The sequence below is a fragment of the Tamandua tetradactyla genome, chromosome X (assembly GCF_023851605.1).
Source record: "Tamandua tetradactyla isolate mTamTet1 chromosome X, mTamTet1.pri, whole genome shotgun sequence".
NCBI classification, from domain to species: Eukaryota; Metazoa; Chordata; class Mammalia; order Pilosa; family Myrmecophagidae; genus Tamandua; species Tamandua tetradactyla.
The window spans coordinates 90,808,178-90,830,653 of NC_135353.1; the positions used below are offsets into that span (position 1 = coordinate 90,808,178).

The 22,476-nt window shown below is 38.2% G+C and overlaps 1 protein-coding gene and 1 long non-coding RNA gene across 2 annotated transcripts in view; one reads left to right on the forward strand and one right to left on the reverse strand.

Moving 5' to 3' along the window:
• LOC143671593 (uncharacterized) overlaps positions 1-22,476 on the forward strand; it is a 128,239-nt gene that overhangs the window by 24,213 nt on the left and 81,550 nt on the right. The window lies entirely within an intron of this gene.
• LOC143670566 (uncharacterized) lies at positions 18,655-19,416 on the reverse strand. The gene is made up of 2 exons (XM_077145420.1): positions 19,263-19,416; positions 18,655-19,031 (listed from the first exon to the last, which is right to left on the reverse strand). Exons 1-2 carry the CDS (start codon positions 19,362-19,364, stop codon positions 18,672-18,674), a joined length of 462 nt encoding a protein of 153 aa, XP_077001535.1. The 5' UTR covers positions 19,365-19,416; the 3' UTR covers positions 18,655-18,671.

Consider the following 22,476-nt stretch of genomic DNA (forward strand, 5'->3'; position numbering starts at 1 on the left):
AAGGGTGGGTCATGAAAAATGATAGAAGTATCTTTCAAGCCAATTATCTCAGGGCATTCTGTTGCAGTTTCATCTGATGAAATAGGATTAGTTGCTCCAGACAGAGGCATGAGGGCTGTTTCCCCAGGAGAGCTGGTTGCAGGGTTAGCGGCACTGAAGGATTAATCTTATTAGTTGGAGATTGGATGGCAGACTCCTCAGGGCAGACTGGAGACTGGGAAGCTGTTTCTCCAAGTCAGGTTGGAGGTCAGAAATCTCTTTCCTCAGGGAAGTCCATTATAAGTCTATCTAACAAAGGCTCAGCAGATTCCAGGGATCCTGTCTCCCCATTGCCATCATTATCAAGCCACATATTACCGTCCCATGTTTCAGGATCCCATTCTTTTCCAGTCAAAGCCCTTAACTTTAACAGCAGACATCCTGCAAGGCTGAGGTTTTAGTTTATGTTATAAATCTGCTACTTGCACAATGAGGCTTTGTGTCTGGTTTTCAGAGACCTCAAGTCTGTGACCACAGAAAATAAAATTTTCTTTCAGGGCACACATGAAAACTTTTGCATCATTCGTATGGCACTTAAGTTTCAAATTTGAATCCTTCACTCATCCCTTTCCTTCATCACTGTATCCAGCATGTCTAACAACAACCAGCCAACATCATTATACCTCTTAATTCCACAAAAATAAAAATATCAAAAAACACCAGAGGCTTGTCTGATATAAGCATACAATTAGCAGAATCTAATGGTGATATTTTGAGCATCTTTATTGCCAACTCATCCCATGGAATGTCAGTGACATCTTGATTATTGGAAACAGAGTCATAAGTGCCTTTGAGTTTAATCAAATCTGAAAACCAATGTAAAAACCCCATTTTTAAGATTCTGTTTCTCAAAAACCATTCTTGGTACCAAGCTGTGTTAGTCAAGTTCTCTAGAGAAACAGAGCCAACAGGAAAGATCTGAAAATATGATATTTATAAAGGTGTCTCACATAACTGTGGGAATAGAAGAGTCCAAAATCCATAGGGCAGGCTGGGAAGCTGGTGGCTCTGATGAAGGGTCTGGATAAACTTCACAGAAGAGGCCCACTGGCTAAAGAAGCAGTGGAAAAGTCTTCTTCCTTAAAAGCCTTTAACTGATTGGACTATCTCATTGTGGGAGGCAGGCCTTAGTTGATTGCAGATGTAATCAGCCACAGACTTAATACACCAGCTTTCCAGTTTATCAAATAGCCACAAAATATCCTTGCAGGCAGCAATGGCAACTTGCCTGACAAGACAACTGGGCATAATCATTTGGCCAAATTGACACCAGAACCTAATCATCACAATCAGTAAGTAGAAGAACTGAATTAGAATCTAGGATTTCTGACCTCTAAGCCAGAGCTTAAAAGGGGAAAGCTTCCTGTGATCTGCCTTCTGGCTGAAACAGAACTGCACCCAGCGTGTCTAGGTAATGTAGTAATAAATCCAAATTGCTGCTCTTGGTTATATCTGCATAATCTTAAGGATTGGTATTTCTGTCTTTTCCTCAGTGTAGTCATTTATTCCTTCACGCACTAACTTATGTTTTGAGCCTCTAGTATATGCTGGCTTGGCAATATATCAGTGAACAAAATCAAAGTTTCGTCTTATGGAATTGTAGACTAGTGGAAGAGAAAGCTACTGAACAGAAAATTACTAAAATAATTACAAATTGTGGTAGGTGTTATCAAGAAAATAGACAGGGTGCTAAGAGACAGAATAAAAAGGGAGGGTAGGAGAAAACCTGTCTGATGAAGTCATATTTAATAAGTTGAACTCTAAGGGATAGAGTAGGGGTTAACCAAAGTGTCAATTGAAGATGGTGGGGTAGCAAGGCTGGGGAGGGGGTGCATACAAAGCCAATGGAACAGCATGAATAAAGGGTCCAAGACAGAAAGAGCTTGATGCATAAGAGTAGCTAAGATAAGACTCATGTGTCTAGAGGGCAGTGAGTGGAAGGGAAGTGGAGAAAGATGAGCTTTGAGGGGTATACAGAGGCCAGATTCTGAAGGCCCAAGGAAAACCTCTCTTAGACCCTAACAACCCTGTGAACAAGTATAGATTTTGTATTCGGGCACCTCCCCATTCATCTTAGAGGCTATGGGGCCACCTAAAGGCCATTATGCAGTGCCCAGCTGGACAACTGGGGCTAAGAGAGGCAAAGGGTATTCCCTGCTATTGAGACAGAGGGCAAAGGGCTGAACAGGGCATTGTTTTTGGCTGGCAGTTTCCTGGCAGCCCAGGCACAAAAGAAAACATTGTTTTTCATAGGCTTTGTTCTCTAGCAATAAAAAATTAAAGTGAAAATTGACTGAGCAGCTGCCAAAGCCAATGAGTCCTGAAATTTTGCTAAACTGAGAAGTCTTTCCTTGGGGCCTGAATGCAAGTGGACTGTCTTCAGCACATGCTGCCTTGAATGAATGGCAACTCTGTGCTCCTTCCCATGGCTCATGAAGCCTGTGATCTTGGACTTCAACCTGCAGAAAGAAGGGTTAGACATTTCTGCAAGCTGGGGAGATAATAAGATTCAGAAATTCTGCTGAGGTCTCAGTTTAATGCAGAAGAAGAAATAATAACTTGATGCAAGGAGTATTAATGTGCTCATCAGCTTGTCTCTTTCCATGGACAAGCTGAATATATTCGGAACAGGACTGCATTGTGGTACTTTCTAATTGAGGCCACCAAGAAAAGCTGATAGAGTGAGCCACAGCTGGGAACACAAACCACTTGGTGAATAAATGAGTTCAGTTTTTACATCCCTATGTGAGAAAATAAGCATCTTCTTTTTACCCTCCAAGAATTGATGTGGAGTATCTTAGAGGTGAAAACTTCAAATGCTGGACTCAGTCAACAGGATACCCATACACATGGAAATCTTAAGTTGATGTTGGAAAATGTTCTGGAAGCATACGGGTTCTGGCAGAAAAGGCAAATGTGGATTGTAGAGCATTAAAGCTGGTGCTACAAAAGCCAAATTCTACATGGACAGAGCACCAAGTGACCAATAGTCTCTGTACCTGGGAGACAACAGCTCCAGCTTGGGCAGGTAGTTTTCCCTAGCACAGACTAGGCTAGGAGGAGACACAGCTGCCTTAATGATAAATATGGCTTTCTCCCAAGAATACACTGTACCCCTGGAACAGGATGGGGTTAGGCAGGAGGCAGGCCAGAAGTGGGAATGGTGATACAAGTGGGTTTCAGGATGGTTGGTCTCGGGGGCTTCAGCGTTGCTCAGTGATACTCTAAAGAATGAACTCCAATATCATTGCTGACTGAGGAGATGACCAAGATATGACTGAATAACGGATCAGACGTGCAGGATCTGGAAGATAACTTAGTAGTCATAAATGCCCTTTAGGCTCTGAAGTATATTAGCTCACATGAAGCTCGAAGAAGAAAGAGGAGGAGGAGGAGGAGGAGGAGGAGGAGGAGGAAAAGAAGAAGAAGGAGAAGAAGAAGAAAAAGAGAGAGAGAAGACTCAAATAAAGATCTGGAGAAAATCCTGAAGAAAAAGAATTAAAGCCTGTACAGACGGAACCTCAAAGCAAAGAGAAGGGCAAAGGACATACTAAAGTCACCCAACCATGGAAGGGCAGAGCCAGGGCTATAATCCATTTGCTCTGTTTCTTGGACCACCACTTGAGCATAAATTCAAGTAATGTATGTATAGGTTCGTTTGGTCAAGGACTAAAGATAATGACAAGGGGTAAGCATAGAGGATTGTTAGACTGGGCTGAGACAGAACAAACTGAATGTATGGACATCAGAAAGAGAAATAGGCAGACTCCTAGAAATGTCAACAGTTAAAAGGCAAACCAAGGAAAAGTTCACTAGACTATTCACTCCTGGAGATCAGGGACTGGTTCTTATTTGCTATTGTATTCCCAACACTAAGTATGACACCTGCACACAGAGATTCCTGAGAAATATTTATTTGATGTACAAGGAGACATCCACCGAGAAGACTAGGATAAATGTCACAGAAGTGTGAGGAGTATCCAGGATAAGGCAGAGTCACAGAAGTCAAGAGAGTAGAGACCTTCAAAAAGGAGGAAGAGATGACCTATCAAATGTAACAGAGGGGATAAATAAGGCAAGGAACATGTTTATGTTGCTGAAGCACTTCAGTGCTGATGGGTTCTGAAATCTTGATCTCTGGTCCAGACCACTCCCTCTATGCACCAAACCCGAATATCAAAGCCACTTCTAGCCATTTCTAACTTAATATCCCACAGGCAGATAGAACTTGTTCCACAATGTCCCATTTCTGCAAATGAATGTATTGTCTTCCTGCCCAAACATGGCCCTCCTCTTCTATTCTCTATTTTGGTAAACAACAATACTGACTCTGGTTAATGAATTAGAAACCTAGGAATAGTTTTAGATTCATCACCTTCTTCTGTCACATACTCGATCACCAAGCATTGTCTATTCTATCTCCTAACAGCTATCAAATATGTCCACTCTGATCTACTTCTTCTGTCACTACCCTGGCTCAGGCCATCATCAACCCTCACGTACAAAACTGAAATAACTTTCTAACTGATCTCCTCCCATATACAAAGAAGCCACTGGGATCTTTTTTCATTTACATTTTTAAACTAAATTTTTATTACATACAGGAAAATTCATTCTTTTGTTGTACAATTTGATGAGGTCTGACAATGCACAACCATTCAACTACCACCACAATCACAATCAAGACATAGAACAGCTCCATCACAAGCCCCTAAAATTCAATTCTCATGCTACCTCTTTGCAGACGAAGCTCCAGCTCCATACACTTATCCTCTGAGAACCACTGGTCTGTTCTCCCTATCTATAATTTTGCATATCCCAGAATGTTATAACAATGAAATCATAGAGCGTGTAGTCTTTTCAGATTTGCTTCTTTCACTCAGCATAATGCAAGTAAGATTCACTAATATTGTTGTGTATATTAATATTTGTTCCTTTTCTTGTAGAGTAGTACTCCAGTGCATAGATGCATCACAATTTATCCATTCCCCAACTGAGGAATGTTTGTATTGTCTCAAATTCTTGCTTGATAATTTTAAATAAGGCTGCTTTAAACACTCACATGATGGTTTTTGTTTGAACATGTGTTTTAATTTCACTTGATTAAATACTTAGGAGTAGGACTACAGGGTCATATCAGAAGTATATGTTTAACTTTATGAGAAACTGCCAAATTGTCTCTCAGAGTAGCAGAATCATTTTGCACTCCCACCAGAATTTATGAGGGTGTCAGTAGCTCTGCAACCTGATTAGTACTTAGTTTGTTTTTCTATATAATTTTTCTTTTCTATATATTTTTAATGTTAGTCATTCTAATAGTTATGCAGTGGTATTTCATTGTGGTTATGAATTACATTTCCAAGCCAATTAATTATGCTGAAAATTTTTTCATGTGCTTATTTGCCAATCATCCTCATTTTATTCATTCTCCTTGCTTTGGATTTATTCTGCTCTTCTTTTCCTACTTTCTTGAAGAAGAAACTTAGATGACTGATTTGAGACCTTTCCTCATGTCTAATGTAAACATTTAGTGCTATAAATTCTCTTGTCAGCACTGCTCTAGATACATCCACATATTTGGATATGTTGTATTCAATTTTCATTCAGTGCTATGTATTTTTAATTTCCCATGAGATGTATTCTTTGACCCACAGATTATCTGCAAGTGTGTTGTTATGTCTCCAAATGTTTGTTGATTTCCCCATTATGTTTCTATTATTGATTTCTAGTTTGTTCCATTATAGTCAAAGAGCACACTCTGCATGCTTTCAATTCTTACCAATTTGTTGAGGTTTGTTTTATGGCCCAGGATATGGTCTGTCTTGGTCAATGTTCCATGGGTGCATGAAAGCAATATGGATTATGTTGTTGTTAGGTGGAACATCCAGTATGTGTCAATCAGATTCTGTTGCTTGATTGAATTGTTCAGTACTTCTATAAGCCGGTTGATTTTCTAAAACTTCTATTAATTGATGAGAAGAAGAAAGTTAAAATTATAATTATAGTCTGAAACTGTAACTGTGGATTTGTCTATTTCTCCTTTCAGCTCTACCAGTTTTTGCTTGATGTCTTTTAAGGCCCAATTTGATGCCTACACATTTACATTCCTTATGTCTTTTACATGGATTGAACCTTTGATCAGTATGCAATGTCTTTTCATTTCTATTAATTTGCTTTTTTCTGAATTCTACTTAATCAGATATTAATATAGTCACTCTTGCTTTTTAAAATTAATGTTTGCATAATATACTTTCTTCTATTGTTTTGCTCTCAAGATCCCTGTGTCCTTGTATTCAAAGTGAGTTTTTGTAGACAGTCTATAATTTAGATTTTTTTTTAATATTATGCCCATCTCTGTTCTTTGCTTGGTGTATTGAAGCAACTAGGATTTAAGGTAATTATCATCCAATTATTATTTGTTTTCTGTTTCCTCTGATTCCTTTTCTTCTGATTCTCTTTTCTTGCCTTTCAGTGTGTTACCTGAGCAGTTTTAGGGATTCCATCTTGATTTATATTTAGTGTTTTTGAAAGTACATCTGTGCTGGTTTGAAAGGATGTATGTTCCCTAGAAAAGCCATGTTTTAATCAGAATCCTATTTCATAAAGGAAGAATAATCCCTATTCAATACTGTATGTTTGAAACTGTAATCAGATCATCTTCCTGGAGGTGTGATTTAATCAAGAGTGATTGGGCCGCGGTGGCTCAGCGGGCAAAGTGCTTGCCTGCTATGCGGGAGGACCTCGGTTCGATTCCCGGCCCCAGCCCATGTAACAAAAACGGAGAAACAGAATACAATAAAACAAGAAAATGTTTAAAAATGTTTCCCTTTCTTCCTTCCTTCCTTCCTTCTATCCTTCCTTCCTTCTCTCTGTCTTTCCTTTAAAAAAAAAAAAAAAAAAAAAAAAAAAGAGTGATTGTTAAACTGGATTAGGTGATGACATGTCTCCACCCATTTGGGCGGGTCTTGATAAGTTTCTGAAGTCCTATAAAAGAAGTAACATTTTGGAGAATGAAGGAGATTCTGAGAGAGCAGAGAATGCTGCAGCACCACAAAGCAGAGACCACGATTGAGCGACCTTTGGAGATGAAGAAGGAAAACGCCTCCTGGGGAGCTTCATGAAACTGGAAGCCAGGAGAGAAAGCTAGCAGATGACGCGGTATTTACCATGTGCCCTTCCCAGATGAGCGAGAAGCCCTGACTGTGTTCGCCATGTGCCTTCTCACATGAGAAAGAAACCCTAAACTTCATCGGCCTTCTTGAACCAAGGTATCTTTCCCTGGATGGATGCCTTTGATTGGACATTTCTATAGATGTGTTTTAATTGGGACATTTTCTCAGCCTTAGAATTGTAAACTAGCAACTCATAAAATTCCCCTTTTTAAAAGCCATTCTGTTTCTGGTATATCCCATTCTGGCAGCTAGCAAACTAGAATGACATCTCTGTATAGTTTTCATAATGTTTGCTCTGGGTATTATGATAAACACATGATATACATATGTGATAATATACATATTATCACAATCTACTGGTCTCAACATTTTACCACTTCTAGTGAAATGTGGAAGCCTAACTTTAATTTTGGTTCCTTTACCTTCACCACTTTTAAATATCATTGTCTTTAGTATCAGATGTTGCTATACCTTTTGTTTCTATCACCAAATATGATTTATAACACTCATGAGGCAAAGGGGAATTCTATTATATGTACACATATTTCTGTTCTTTCAACGCTCATTGCTCCTTCCTGATTATGATTGTGTGAAGCTGTATGTACCCCAGAAAAACATGTATCTTTTTTGAAAGTCGTAACTCACTCATTGAATGAATAGTATATGCAAGAATACCAATAAAAGAAAACTAATACTACAAGCTACAATTTTGAATTAAAGCCAATATAACAGTACCAAAATATGCATAACATGAAAGAAATGTTTGTTTTTGACCCATAATGCATTCCTTATTTTTACAATTAACCTCCATGTCTGTTAGAGCAAAACTGTATAGAAAAACATGTTTTGAAAGCGATTCCTCCTGTGGGTGTGAACCCATCGCAAATGAGACTTTTTGATGAGGTTACTTCAGTTAAGGTGTGACTTACCTCAATCAGGATGGGTCTCAATCTTATTACTGGAGTCTTTGATAAGCAGAATGATATTCAGACTTTAGAGAGAAAGCCACAGGAAACAAGAAGCTGAATATTAACAGAATCCAGCAACAAAGGGAGACACCAGGAGATGCCACCATGTACTTTGCCCTTGTGACAAGTATCGAAGATCACCAGCTGCCAGTCCCACACTACCAGTCTTCAGGGAGAAAGTATTGCCTTGACTTTGGACTTTTTCCTACCCTCAAAACTATGAGTGAATAAATGGCCATTGTTTAACCCAACCCATTTCATGATATTTGCTGGAACCCTCAAGAAACTAAAAACACTGATACTCCAAGATTCTTTTATAACTTCCTTTCTGTTTGAGGAACTTCCTTTAGCCGATCTTTAAAGGTAGTTTTCCTAGGGACAATTTTTTCAGTTTTCCTTCATCTGAGAATGTCTTTATTTTCTCTTCATTCTTCAAAAATAGTTTTGTGGGGTATAGGGTTTGTGGTTGACAGTATTTTTCTTTCAGCACTCAAATCTGAAGAGGGTTATTAATGACTGAGTCTTGGTAAGAACAGTGGGCTTATGGTGTTTTAACTTGCTCTGTTCAAGTAACCCTCTTTCAGCATCACAATTATGAAAGCTCTGAAAACCAGCAGTATAGTAGACAATAGAGAGGGCAAATGGGTTTGAGCCACCCCAGAAAGCTCTATCCCCAAGTAATTGTCGCTGTCTTTGAAGTGATTTGTCTGGAAGATACCTGGAAAAGTCCCATTCAGAAGGCTTGTCTCTATTTGACTTCACTCAGACACAGAAAAAGAAAAGCCCTATCCCATCTGACTTGGAATTTGTCAAGTGTTTAACATCACAGCTGCCTGAGCGTGCCATACCAATTGAGGCAAATAAGAGGTTGGCCAAAAGCTTTAAAAGGAAAATCTGGGAAAGGAGATACACATATGAGGCTTTGAAGAACTCTGACATATTCCTGAGACTCTAGAAAGCCACACAAGTGTGCCTATGCCCGGGAAAAACCAGAAAAGGCCCAAAGCTCTCATTTCTGGCTGACCTTGAAGCTCTGTGCAAGGGGAAGGTTAAGGCTGATGGCAGAACTGTGAACTGCCTGCCCCAACACACAAGAGCCCTTGGCAAAGGCGGGAAGACTTATTGATTCTAGGCATTAAAGGAAATTTCTGCCCAATAACTAGCTGACTTCTAAGCTGTCCAAATAATATGGGAAAATATAAAGAGGGATTCTTATGTCATACTATTAACAATTACAGATGTGTATGTGCCTCATATCAGAGATTAAAGATGCATGAAGCAAAACTTGACAGAATTAAAGGGAGCGATAGACAAATCCTCAATTACGGTAGGAGATTTTAACACTTCTCCCTCATGAATAGACAGACCAACCAGACATAAAAGCAAGGACATAGAAGACTTGAACAACACTACCACCTGGATGTAATAGATATTTATAGAAACAGGTATCCAATCCAACAACTGTGGAATACACATTCTTTTCATACAGGAATAGTAGGAAAATTCCTCAAACTAAGAAAAGCATCTATGAAAAAACCTACCTAACATAATGCTCAATTATGAAAGTATGAATTGATTCCTCTGAGTCTGGAAACAAGGCAACGATGTTTGCTCTCATTTCTATTCAACTTGGTTCTGGAGATCACAGATATTATAACATGGCAAGAAAAAAAATAAAAGCATGAAGATTGAAAAGGAAGTATGATAGGTCACTGTCTGAGCACTGCCTGCCACCTATCCTTGTAATCCATAAAATAAATCCTGTGTTTGGCACCTAGGGTGGATGGTGAATGTGGGATGACTCCCTTCTCAGGAATGCCTTGCGGAAAAACATCCCCTAGCAGATAATGACCCGCTGGCCCTTGGCTGCAAGCCTATGTATGCATTCACTAGTGACACCTGGAGAAAGTAGGTGCATTTTATAGCACCTGGCTCAACCCCACAGCTTGGGGGTACAGAAGGAGCAATGTCCTTCCACTATGGCACAAACACAAAAGGGGTGCATATAGAACATCTTATGTCAGCCACAAAGTGAGATCTATTGGCTTGGGCATGGTTACTGATGTCCATTAATGAAGCTGACCTTGTTTTGTCTATTCTCTATGTGAGTAAATTTCTCTTCTATTCAGCGCCTATGTTAGTCGTGCTTTTGTTGGCAACCCTGATACCTGCAAACCATAGAGTGGGTTGGGACCCTAGGACTGCTGTTCCTGGTAGCAGCCACTGATATGCTCTTTGCTGCCCTCCATGTGGTGAGACCCCTCCACTGACAGTAGTAATAAGTGCCTTTCTATTTGATGGACAGTTTGGCTCACTGTGCCAACAGGAAGAAATAAAAATGCCTAAGTTTGAAAAAAAATTTCTGAGAGAAATCAAATGAGACAACAAATAAAATATATACCATGTTCATTTATTGGTACAGTCAATATTGTTTAAATGACAATTATCCCCAAGATGATTTCTAGATTGAACAACACTCCTAATCAAAATTTCAGACTTTTTAACAGATTCTAAAGTTTTTAAGGAAATGAAAATGACCTAGAATAACCAAAGCAATTTTAAAAATAAGAATAAAGTTAGAGGACTCTATTTGAGTTTAAAGATTACAATAAAGCTAAAATAATTAAAGTAATTTAGCCTTAGCAAAAATGTAGACATATTGCTCAATGGAACATAACAGAATCTAGAAATAGATCCACATATATTTTGCCCATAGCTTTTGAAAACAAAAACAGAACAAAACACCATTAACTAAGGTTGAATCCTGAAAAATTTTAGACAGTAAAATCCTCCCACCAGTGGCATCACTAGTGTGTCACATGAATATTTTAACACTCTCTCCTTGATAGAACACATTTTCAGCAGTAGCCATGAACTAAATTACATAATAATGGTCAGAAAAGAAACGAAGTGTAAATTATGTTTTATTGAACTTTTTATATACAATCATGAGAGTAAATCACAAAAGTGAATTTTAAGGAAAATGAAAAGTTTGCAAAAGGCAAAATGCAGGCAATTACTAAATTGTACAACTCATACAACGTTTTAATTTTTATTTGTTCTGTAGTTTTAAAATAAATTATTCAGTAAAGAATAAATCTCATTTTTAAAGATAGTGTTCAATTCAGTTACTATTTTGCATTCAAGTACAGAAAAATCTTGTACTTCTAAAACAAAAATTTTACACCTCATACTTTGCACTTTGTTTCACCAATTTAAGAATAAATAAAACCAACAAATGGTCACATAGAAAAGTCAGAACTGAAGCAACACAATTTGTCCTTTAGAAAGGGAAAGGAAAGCTGAGTGAACCTATGTCCAGGTCAACTGTATAACAAGGAGTCTCCAAAGGAAGTTTTTTGTATAATAAAATGATTATTAAAGGATAGGTACTAAAATGTGCTAATTTGAACTTTACATATTTTTATTAAACATTATCTACAGCAATCTTTTAGAATTTAGACTAACACAAGATTTGGGGGGAATTGGGGAGAAAGAATTAAATTACTGACATCATTTAGAAATGCAGTAATATGGTGGATAATAATAACAACACTGGCTTTTATTTGGTTTCATTATTGTTTTAAAATTATCTGCAGGACTATGCTTCAGGTTAACCACAAAGAAGAACATATGTGTTGTTTACTCTTTAGAAAAGCAAGCTATAATAGAAGGAAGAGCCTATTGGAGAGAACCTTGTAACGAGTGTTAGGAGATCCGATTCCCATGGCTATTACGTAGGACCTTGGTGAGGTCTCTTCACTCAGATGAAGAATATCAAATAGCTGGAAGTTTACAGGATTGGTGTACCCCAACATTGGTAGCTACTACTTCAAATTAGAAAGGAAGTTTTGGGGTGCATCAAAGCTCCAGCCTTCTTTAATGAGATCACTACCTACATAATCAGAGAAACACCTACATTCAGAAAGATAAGTTACTACCAAAGAACAAAGTACAATAATGCATCTGTTGGACAGAAGATTAGAGTAGAAGTTTGGAGATCAGTGTCCTAGCGCCAGATATTGCACAAGCTTTGAAATGCAGACTTCCAGTCTAGACAAAATGGTGTGGACCCATCTATCCCTGATCCTCCTTCTCAAGCACAACTATCAACCCTGGAAATAACATAAGAGTGAATCACAATAATACTCTGAAAGGTGAAAAGAGGAAGGCTGACTAGCTAAGGACCCAGAACTGAAGGAAAAGCACAGTTTCTGGGTGTCCTATGACCCAGAAGGTGATAGAAGGTGATTCAGACCCAGCACCTCCTCAACCCCAATTTTTTTTACTAGAAAAGAAATGGGCCAGGTAAGTTCATTTCTCACCCAAAGGAAACAGGAGTCCGGTAGACAACTAAAATGGACTTGAGACCACAGGAGAGGGGAATTGAGCTGGAGCCCTGTGCATAAGCAAGCAAGGCAAATGCTCCATGTCTCTTCATGTCAGTGACTTCCCTCCCCAAAAAGGAAACACTGATTGGACTACTGGTACAGACAGTTGGGATCCTACCATAACAAGACGCCCGGGCCATGAAGTACCCTTTCCCCATGGACCAGAGAATTCCTTCCCCTACTCAGAGACTTCAAGCAACCCAGCAGCCCATCAGGGGGATTCTACCACCACAAGCAGACTGGCCCAGGAAGTGCTCTCCATCCATGTGGACCCAATACTCTCTTCCCCAACCTAGAGACACCAGATAGACTGCATAGGAAACACCTTCTGTCCTCACAGGTGACACTAGTAGGGTAGGGATCATAGAGAATCTTAGGGGTACCACATGAGCCAAGAAATTCAAAATAACACCACAAAGGCCTGAAAATTAAATTGTCATTGGAAGCACAATGCACAAATGTAAAGCAGGACTTGGTGCCTAACCTAAACAGGTTGATTGCTGGCTAAAAATAAAAGATTTAAATAGGACACAGAGTCTCCTAATATAATAGCCAAAATGTCCACATTACAACAGAAAATCACCCATCATACAAAGAACCAGGAAAATCACAACATGAATGAGGAAAAAAATGTCAATTGACAACAAAAATGAAATGAAACAGTTTTGTAATTATCTGACAAGGATTACAAGGCAACCATAATAAAGAAATGCTTCAATAAGGAATCAAAATTCTCTGGAAAAAATAAAAAGAAAATCTTGGCAGTTAAATAGAAGTTATAAAAAAGAACAAAATAAAACTGGAAATTACTAATTGAAATGAAAAAGAACTTACTGAATGAGTTCAGTAGTAAAGTGAAGTTGGCAGAGGATAGAATCAGTAAACTTGATGACAGATCAATAGAATTTACCAGAGAGAAAATAGACTGAAAAAAAATGTGCAGAGTCTCATGGACCTGTAAACAATAGTAAAAGATCCAACATTGTTATTGCTGTGGTCCCAGAAGAAGAGAAATGGAATGGGGCCAAAAGAATATTCGAAGAAATACTAGGCAAAAATATCCCAAATTTGGTAAGACATAAACCTATATTCTAAAGTTTGAGGGTGCCAGTTTGAAAGTATTATGTACCCCAGAAAAGCCATGTTTTAACCCTGATCCAATCTTGTGGTGGCAGCCATTTCTTTTAACCGAATTTAATATTGTAGGTTAGCTCCATGGAGATTACCTAAGTGATCTGATTATCTCCATGACGATGATCTCCATGGAGGTGTGACATGCCCAATTGTGGGTATGGTCTTTTGATTAGATGGAGATGTGACTCCACCCATTCCATTTGGGTCTTGATTAGTTTACTGAAATACTATAAAATAGGAACCATATTGTAGAGAGCCAGAAACGACAGAAACCTCAGAGCTGAAAGGGGGAGAACTGACAGAAACTTCAGAGCAAAGCTCACACAGATGCTGATATTTGGAAAACAGAGGCACAGATGTTTGTAGACAATTGGAGCCCAGAAGACATTGCCAGAACCTGGAGAGAACCAAGGGAAGCCAAGAGATAAAGCCAGCCCCAGAGAAGCAAAGTGAGGAACCCCCACAGGAACAGAGGCTGAAAGCAAAAGAGCCCAGGAGCAACGGACCAATCACGTGACTTCCCAGCTGACAGATGTGTTCCAGATGCATCAGCCTTTCTTTAATTAAGATATCTTTCCCTGGATGCCTTAGTTTAGACATTTCCATAGACTTAGAATGGTAAACTTGTAACTTATTAAATCTCCTGTATAAAATCCACTCCAATTCTGATCACATTCCAGGGGCTTCCAAACTAACACACTGAGCAAACCCAGAATAGGATAATTTCAAAGAAATCCATTCCTAAATGCATCATAATTAAACTTCTGAAAACTAAAGACAAATAAAAAGCTTCAAAGCAGCCAGAGAAAAACAATGCATTACCTATAGAGGAACACCATTTTGAATAACAGTGGATTTCTCACCTGAAATCATGGAAGCCAGAAGAAAATGCTAGAAAAATGTTCAAGTGCTGAAAGAAAAATACTGTCAAATTCTATATCTAGCAAAAGTGTCCTTCAGAAATGAAATCATGATAAAGATGTTCTCAGATGAAGGAAAACAAAGAATTTGCCACTAAAAGAACTATCTTTTAAAAATGTTAAAGCTAATTCTTCAAACAAAAAGGAAATGATAAAAGAAAGAATCATGGGCTCTCAAGAAGAAAGAAAAAAAGAAATAATAAAAATATGGAAAAATACAATAGATTAACCGCCCTCTGAGTTTTAAAAAATCATATTGATGGTTGTAACAAAAATTATAACACTAGCTGATGAGGAGCTAAATGCATGTAGAAGAAATAATCAAGGTAATTTGTACATAAAAACTGGCGAGAGTAAGGGGACCTAAATGCAAGTAACTTTTCCATACTTCACTCAAAGTGGTAAAACATTGACACCAGATAAATTAAGTATGATCTTACAACATCAAGAGCAACCGCTAAGAAAGTTATTCAAAACAACATACTCAAATATCCTATAAACAAATCAAGAGGCAATCCTAAAAACATGTTCAAGTAATCCATAGGGAGGCAACAATAGAGAAACAGAGAATAAGAATCAGAGGGAAGGAATATAAAACACATAATAAAATGGAAAACTTAACAACAAATCAATAGTTACCTTAAATATAAATGGCCTAAACATATCAATGAAATATCAGAGATTGGAAGAGTGGAAAAAAGCATGATCCAACTATATGCTGCCTTCAAGAATCTTACAACATAGGTGGATTGAAATGAAAACAATGGGAAAATATTTGTCATGGAAACATGAATTTAAAGAAGCAGGACTGACTACAGTTATATCAAATAAAGTAGACTTCAGATAAAAGAAAATAACAAATTCACTAGGAAGACATGATAATGATAAACGTGTAAGCATTAAACAAGAGAGCCTCAAAATATGTGGAGAAAAAGCTAATAGAGCTGAGGACAAATAATAAAATTCACAATTATACTTGGAGACTTCAACACTCCACTCTTAGCAACTGATAGAACTACTAGACAGAAAATCAGCAAGGAAATAGAAGATCCAGAACAACACAAACGTAAGTATCTAAATGACATATATAGGACACTACACGGCAATGTACACACATTTTTCCAAGCACCCATGTAATAATCACCAAGATAGATCACAATAGTGGGGCATAAAATAAACCTCAAGAAACTAAAAGGACTTGAAATAATAAAGAATGTTCTCTAACCATAATGGACCCAAACTAGAAATTAACAGAAAGATGAGAGAAAATTATCTAAAATTTGGTAATGAGACAAGACTTTTGTAAAAAGCCATTGGTCAAAAAGGAAATGTGAAAAGGAGGTTGATGGGGTCTGGAACAGTACACCAGGGAGCACCCAGAGCACCCTTATTTAAGGGTTGGATGGAGAAAACTGAGAAGGACCAGGGAGAGATGGAAAGAAAGCGAGGAGAAAGTGTTATGTGAGAGCAAAGAGAAGAGAACTGCAAGGAGGAAAAGTTGGATGTATTCTACACCAAGAACTTTGACAAACCCAGCCCTCTCTTCTCTTGCATCCCCTTCCTCCATGCTTCCTAGAGGAAACTGAATCCTTTGGCAACTAAAACTATAGAAAACATTGAACACATCCCAGATCCTACCCAGAATAACACAAAACTTCACAATAAAAGCGTCAGTACCTCAGTTTCTATTACCAGATTTATCATATCCAGTTCCAAAAAAAATTACAAAGCATGTTAAAAGGCAGGGAAAAACACTGTAAGAGACAAAGCAAGCAGCAGAACCACAGATTTTGGAATTATGAGATACAGAATTTAAATAACTGTGACTGATGTACTTAGAATCTAATGGAAAAAGAAGATAACACAACAACAGATACGTAATGTAAACAGAGAGAAGAAAATTTTTAAAAATGTGAAGGAATATCTAGAAATAAAAAGCACTGTGACAAACAGAGAATGCCTTTTATGAGTTCGTCAGTTGACTAGAGGTGGTGGAGGAAAGAATCAGTGAGCTTGAAGATAAGTTAATAGAAACTTCTTGAACTGAAATCCAAAGAAAAAATAATGAAAAAAATGAACAGCATATACCAGAATGTGTAACACATGCATAATGGGAATACTTAAAACATTGGGAAAACAAACAACCCAAATGAAAAATGTGCAAAAGTTTTGAATAGACACCTCACCAAAGAATATATAGATGACTAACATATGAAATGATGTTCTACATAATTTCTCATTAGGGAACTTCAAATTAATAGAGCAATGAGATACCAGTACACACCTATTTGAATGGCTAAAATACAAAAAATAACAATACAGAGTGCTGGCACAGATTTGAAGCAACAGGAACTTTCAGTCATTCTGGTCAGAATGCGGAATGACCCAGTTACTTTGGAAGACAATCTGACAGTTTCATACAGAGCTAAATGTAGTTTTAGCAAACTATCCAACAATTGTGTTCCTAGATATTCACCCGATTTGAAAACATTGTCTTAACAAAAACGTACATGAATAGTAGCTTTATTCATATTTGCCCAAAACTGAAAGCAACCATGATCCCATCCAATAGGCAAGGGATGATGAAACTGTAGTACATCCACATAAGGTAATATTATTCAACAATAAAAAGAAATGAGATATCAAGCTATGAAAAAATATGAAGAAAAATTAAATGCATATTGTGAAGTGAAAGAAGATAGTCTGAAGAGGCTACACACTGTATGATTGAAACTATTTGACATTTCGGGAAAAAGCAAAACTATAGAGACAGTAAAAAGGTCAACGGTTTCCAAGGAATCAGAGGAAGGGAGAGTGGGATTAATAATTGAAGCACAGGGCATTTAGAATGTTGAAACTGTTCTTTATGTTACAGTAATGGATACATGACATTACACATTTGTGAAAACCCATAGAACTGTACAACATGAGTGAATCTTAGTGTAAACTCTGGACTTTAGTTAATAATAATGTATCAATATTGGCTCATTAATTGTAATAAATGTGCACACTAATGCAAGATATTATATAAGGGAAACTGTGCAGAGGGTGTTAGTGGGAAGTAGAGAAAAGGGGGTATATGGGAACTCTGTACTATCTTTTCAATTGTCTGTAAATCTCAAACTGTTCTAAAAAATACAGTCTTTGAATTAACTAAAACTCTATGTTTTAGTTAATTCGTATAACATAGTTTAATTATATAACATAATTATGTTCATGTAACATAATTATATAACACATGTTATATAAAACTATATAACATACAACTATGTCAACATCCTGGTTGTAATATTGTAGCGTTGCAAGATATCATAACGTGAAGCTGACTAAAAGTTACCCAGGGCTGCTGTATACTATTTCTTACAACCGCATGTGAATCTACAATTATCACTAAATATAAAATTTAATTTAAAAATTCCCTGTTGATTATTGTCCCCTCTATTGCCCGCTCTGGGAGCAGATGACACAGACTGCCCCACCCTTGGTAAAGCACTACTCCATTCCAAGTTTCCTTTCCTAGAAAGTGACCTCATCCATGTTGGATTTGGGGATCCACCCAGCATTATGTCAATCATTGGAGTGCTGTCAATGACTTCTAGTAAGGTGAGATGTTTGGTTCTTCTGAGGGCCTTCAATTGCTTACAGCTTAAGATGTGCAGCAAATACCACTATGAGGTAGGGGGACTGGAAGTGATATAGCCCCTGACCTTTTGGGGTGGTGGCATTGCCCCCATGCACCTCACTTCATGGTAGTAATCTACATTTTGATAAAGCTGGAACCCTCACTAGGCAAACACATGCAGAAACAACAAAACCACTTCCTCTTTACCCAGGGGACAGTGCTAAAAAGGAAATTTTAGTGGTCAGTTCTGTCTCAGCCCTTTTCCCCAATGTCTGGATTACTATGGACCTACAGGTTTGACCCCCAACTCCACAGGACCCCACCTCCTCCCTCCTCACATTCCTGTCTCTTTCTTTCTTTCTCTCTATCCCTCCCTCTCCACCATCAGAGTACTCACAGACACGTATCTCCTTTTCACAATTTATTCATTTTATTTTAATCATTACTTTCAGTGTACTCGACGGTTTCTGACTCAGATCTACATCTGATGTTGACTGGACAGCTCTCGGCAGGGAAATCTCTCCAGCCTCATCACACAGCGGTAGCTCTGTGGCCTCGATCTGAAGTGGCTGGCTGCTCGGGTTGTCACATGAAGTGGTGGAGGGCTCCGGGGTCTCCTGGGCCTCCTTTCGCTCGTTTTCGTCCAGCTTACTCTCCTTGGGACAATCGTCAGGAGACTGTCGAGGGTTCTCAGGCATTCCTGAATGGGCGACCATGCCCAGAGTGGCCTTTTCCATAGAACTCCCTTGAACAGGTCTTTTCAACCCCATGGTTCTCTTTAGCATCTGGAAAGACAGTAGGGAGGAACACAGAGGATACAGAGAACATGGGGTTGGGGAAAGAGATTTGGGATGGATGGGAATGGGGTTTCAGGAGAACTGATGTGGGGTGAGTAAGGCATTGTGCCAGGCAAGGACAGGGAAGGAATCGGAGTGGGGGAGGGGCGTGGGGGCCGTGGGGGGCGTGGTGATAGTCAATGGGGAAAAATAGGAGGAGCTTGGGAGGGTTAGTCTAACCTTTAAGCCACTTTTGGGCCTGGTTTCATATGAGACCTTCCACTTCCTTCTCTTTTTGGTGCTTGGCTTTGGAGGCTCTTCTCCTTGGGTCGCCTTCTCCATACTGAAGTCTCGCAGTACTCCACCCCAGGGTGCCTTACCTCCCTTTATATACCCTCCAGGACAATGAGAAACCACGCCCCTCAGCTTTGATTGGTCATCAAGGCACACCCCCAGCCAATGGTAGCCCTTGGTAGGCTGAGATGTCACAAAGCAGAATTCTGAGACTTCTGGGGGGGAGGGGGAGCTGGGTAGACCAAGTGGCATTTCCTTAGCAACCTTAAGAGTCTCCCAAACTGACATGCCAGCCCTCTTCATCAACCCGTGTTCAATTCTGGTGGCGCACATGGCAGGGGGCGGGTGTCTTCTCCAAGCCTTTTCCCACGCCTCATCCCCTTACCATTCACTGGTTCATTCTGTTCTCTCCCATCTTTCACCGTTACCTAGTTTGTGTTTGCCTTACCTGAAATTCTCCAAAGTAACGTGGCTGTATTTAAATCTCTGTGGAGATGTCAATCATTCCTCCTCCTCCCTGCAAATTTCTCTCATGCATCTTGAAGTCATTTGACTTCTTGGCGACTACTAGGGAGGCTTCCCAGTCGCCTCTTTTCACAATGTCCACATAGATCTTAGATTTCTGCCTTCCAGGTGGAAGTCACTGCCTTCAGGCTGTCAGGACTTGAGGGAATAAACTTGCTTTATAAGGGATCCTAGTGGTGTTTCCAGTCTGGGGGTGGTGTGCACCCCAGTCACTGTAGTGTCCACATTTGGATTTTAACAGAGTAGGAGAATGGGGCAGATAGTCATGTGCCTGAAGTTGTGCTGACTGTTCGCATGCTCGAAACACCAACCTAAGACGGAGAAGTTCACCGTGGTGAGGTAGGGGGTGTGGAGGTGTGGAGGTGTGGGCGGGAAGGTTGTGGGGGGGTGTCGTTTCATATGTCACCTGAAGTTCTGTCCAGTTCAACAAAGAAAAAAGGCCTCCCGACTGGAAAGGAAGAGGCAAAACTGTCTTTATTCACAGACTTAAATACAGTCTACGTAGAAAATTCTGTCAATCTAAATAAATATTTCTAGAATTAACAATTGAGTTTTGCAAGTTTGGAGAATATGAGAACAGTATACAAAAATAATTATATTTTTATACTGGCAGTGAACTATTGTAAAGTGAAATAGAATAATGAGTTCATTTTGTGATATCATTAGAAAATATTAAATATGTAGGAATAAATCTGACAAAAGATGTAGAAGATCTGCATACTGAAAACTACAAAGTATTACAGAGATAAATTAATAAAGACCTAAGTAAATGGAGGTATATACCTTGTTTATGAGTCAATATTACTAAGATATCAATTATTCCCAAATTTATCAATAGATTCAATGAAACTCCAATTAAAATCCCACAAGACTTTTTGATAGAAATTGGCAAACTGATGTTAACACTCATATGGAAATGGAAAAGCTATAGAATAACCAAAAGAACTTCAATAGACAGAACAAAGTTGGTGGGATTCTGCTATCGATTTCAAGGTTTATTATCAAGCAACATTAATCAGTATGTTGTAGTGTTGGCATAAAGATAAAAATACATCAATGAAACAGAAGTGTTCAGAAAAAGACCCACACATATATTATGCATAGATAGACAATCAATTATCATGAAAGGGAAGGGAATGATTAGAGGAGAAAGGATAGCTTTTTCAACAATTATATTTGGTACAGTTGGATACCACATGCAAAAAAGTTTTTCGATCTATGCCTTGTATCATATAAAAAGATAATTCAAAATGGATCATAGTCTCAAATGTCAAAACAAAAGTGTAGCACTTCTAGGAGAAAATCCCTTTGCTATCCTTGGTCAGTGAATAATTTCTTAAATAAAACAAAAGAAGTAAAATCAATTAAAAAATGGATAAATCTGACTTGATAAGAAGCTTCAGCTCTTTGAGAGACAATGTTAAGAGAGTGAAAAGACAAACCACAGAAGGGGATATTTGATAAATATCTTGTGCAGAGAATATATAAACAATTCTTAACAAATAATGGGCAAAGATTTGAATAGATACTTCTTCCAAAAGACATACATAAGACAAATATTCACATGAATAGAAACTCAATGTGATTAGTTATTAAGGAGATGCAAATCAAAATCACAATGAGATACAACTACATCCTTATTAGAAGGGCTAAATTACCTAGTGTTGGTAAGAATGTGGATCACTGGAATTCTCATATATTTTTGGAGGAAGTGTAAAGTGGTACAACTATGTTCTAAGGCTGGTAATTTCTTTAAAATTTGAACATATATATATGTCAAAACACATCAAATTGTACACTTTGGGATGTTTATTGTATGCTAATTAAACTTCAATAAAGTTGTTCAAGCAATCATATTCTCTGCAGAAAAAAATAACTTTTGAAAAGAATAAAGATAAATATATTTTGTGGGGACTATTTTAACACTGAAATTATTTAGAAATGTTGGAGTATGTTGGTATATGTTAGTGATAAAAATCAAGATTGGCTTTATTCAGTTTTATTATTGTTGAAGAATTCTCTGTAGGAATTCAAATTCCATTTCTGGAAAGATGGAGTAGATGTGCTTTCCTCTTCTATTTCTCCTTCTAAGTACAACTCAAATGCTTGGTGAGTTTGCTTGTTGTGTTGTCTGGAGAGAGAGGCCACATCTGAGCAAAAAAAAGAGGTTGTCTTGAGGGTGACTCTTAGGCCTAATTTTAAGTAGGCTTGACCTATCCTTTGTGGGATCAAGTTTCCTATGAACAAACCCCAAGACTGGGTGCTCAGCCTATAGCTTTGGCTGTCCACACTGCTTGTGAGAATATCAAGAATTCAATTTGGGGAAGATGAATTTTCCCCCGTTCTTACCATTCCCTGAAGGGGACTGTGAAAATACTCTTTTATTCATTGTTCAAATCACTCTGGGATTTATTGGGGCATCACTCTGGACAAACCAACAAAATGTCATGTCCTACTCAAGGTTCCATGTACTTATGGTGTTCAATTAAGCTGTCTACATAATTTGTATTGGGAAATTCACTAGTCAAAATATAAATTTTGTACCAAATAAACATTTTTGGCTTTACTCTCACACATAAGTTGAAATTTTTAAATATTAATTACCATCTATTTTCAGCACCCTGCAGTAATGACA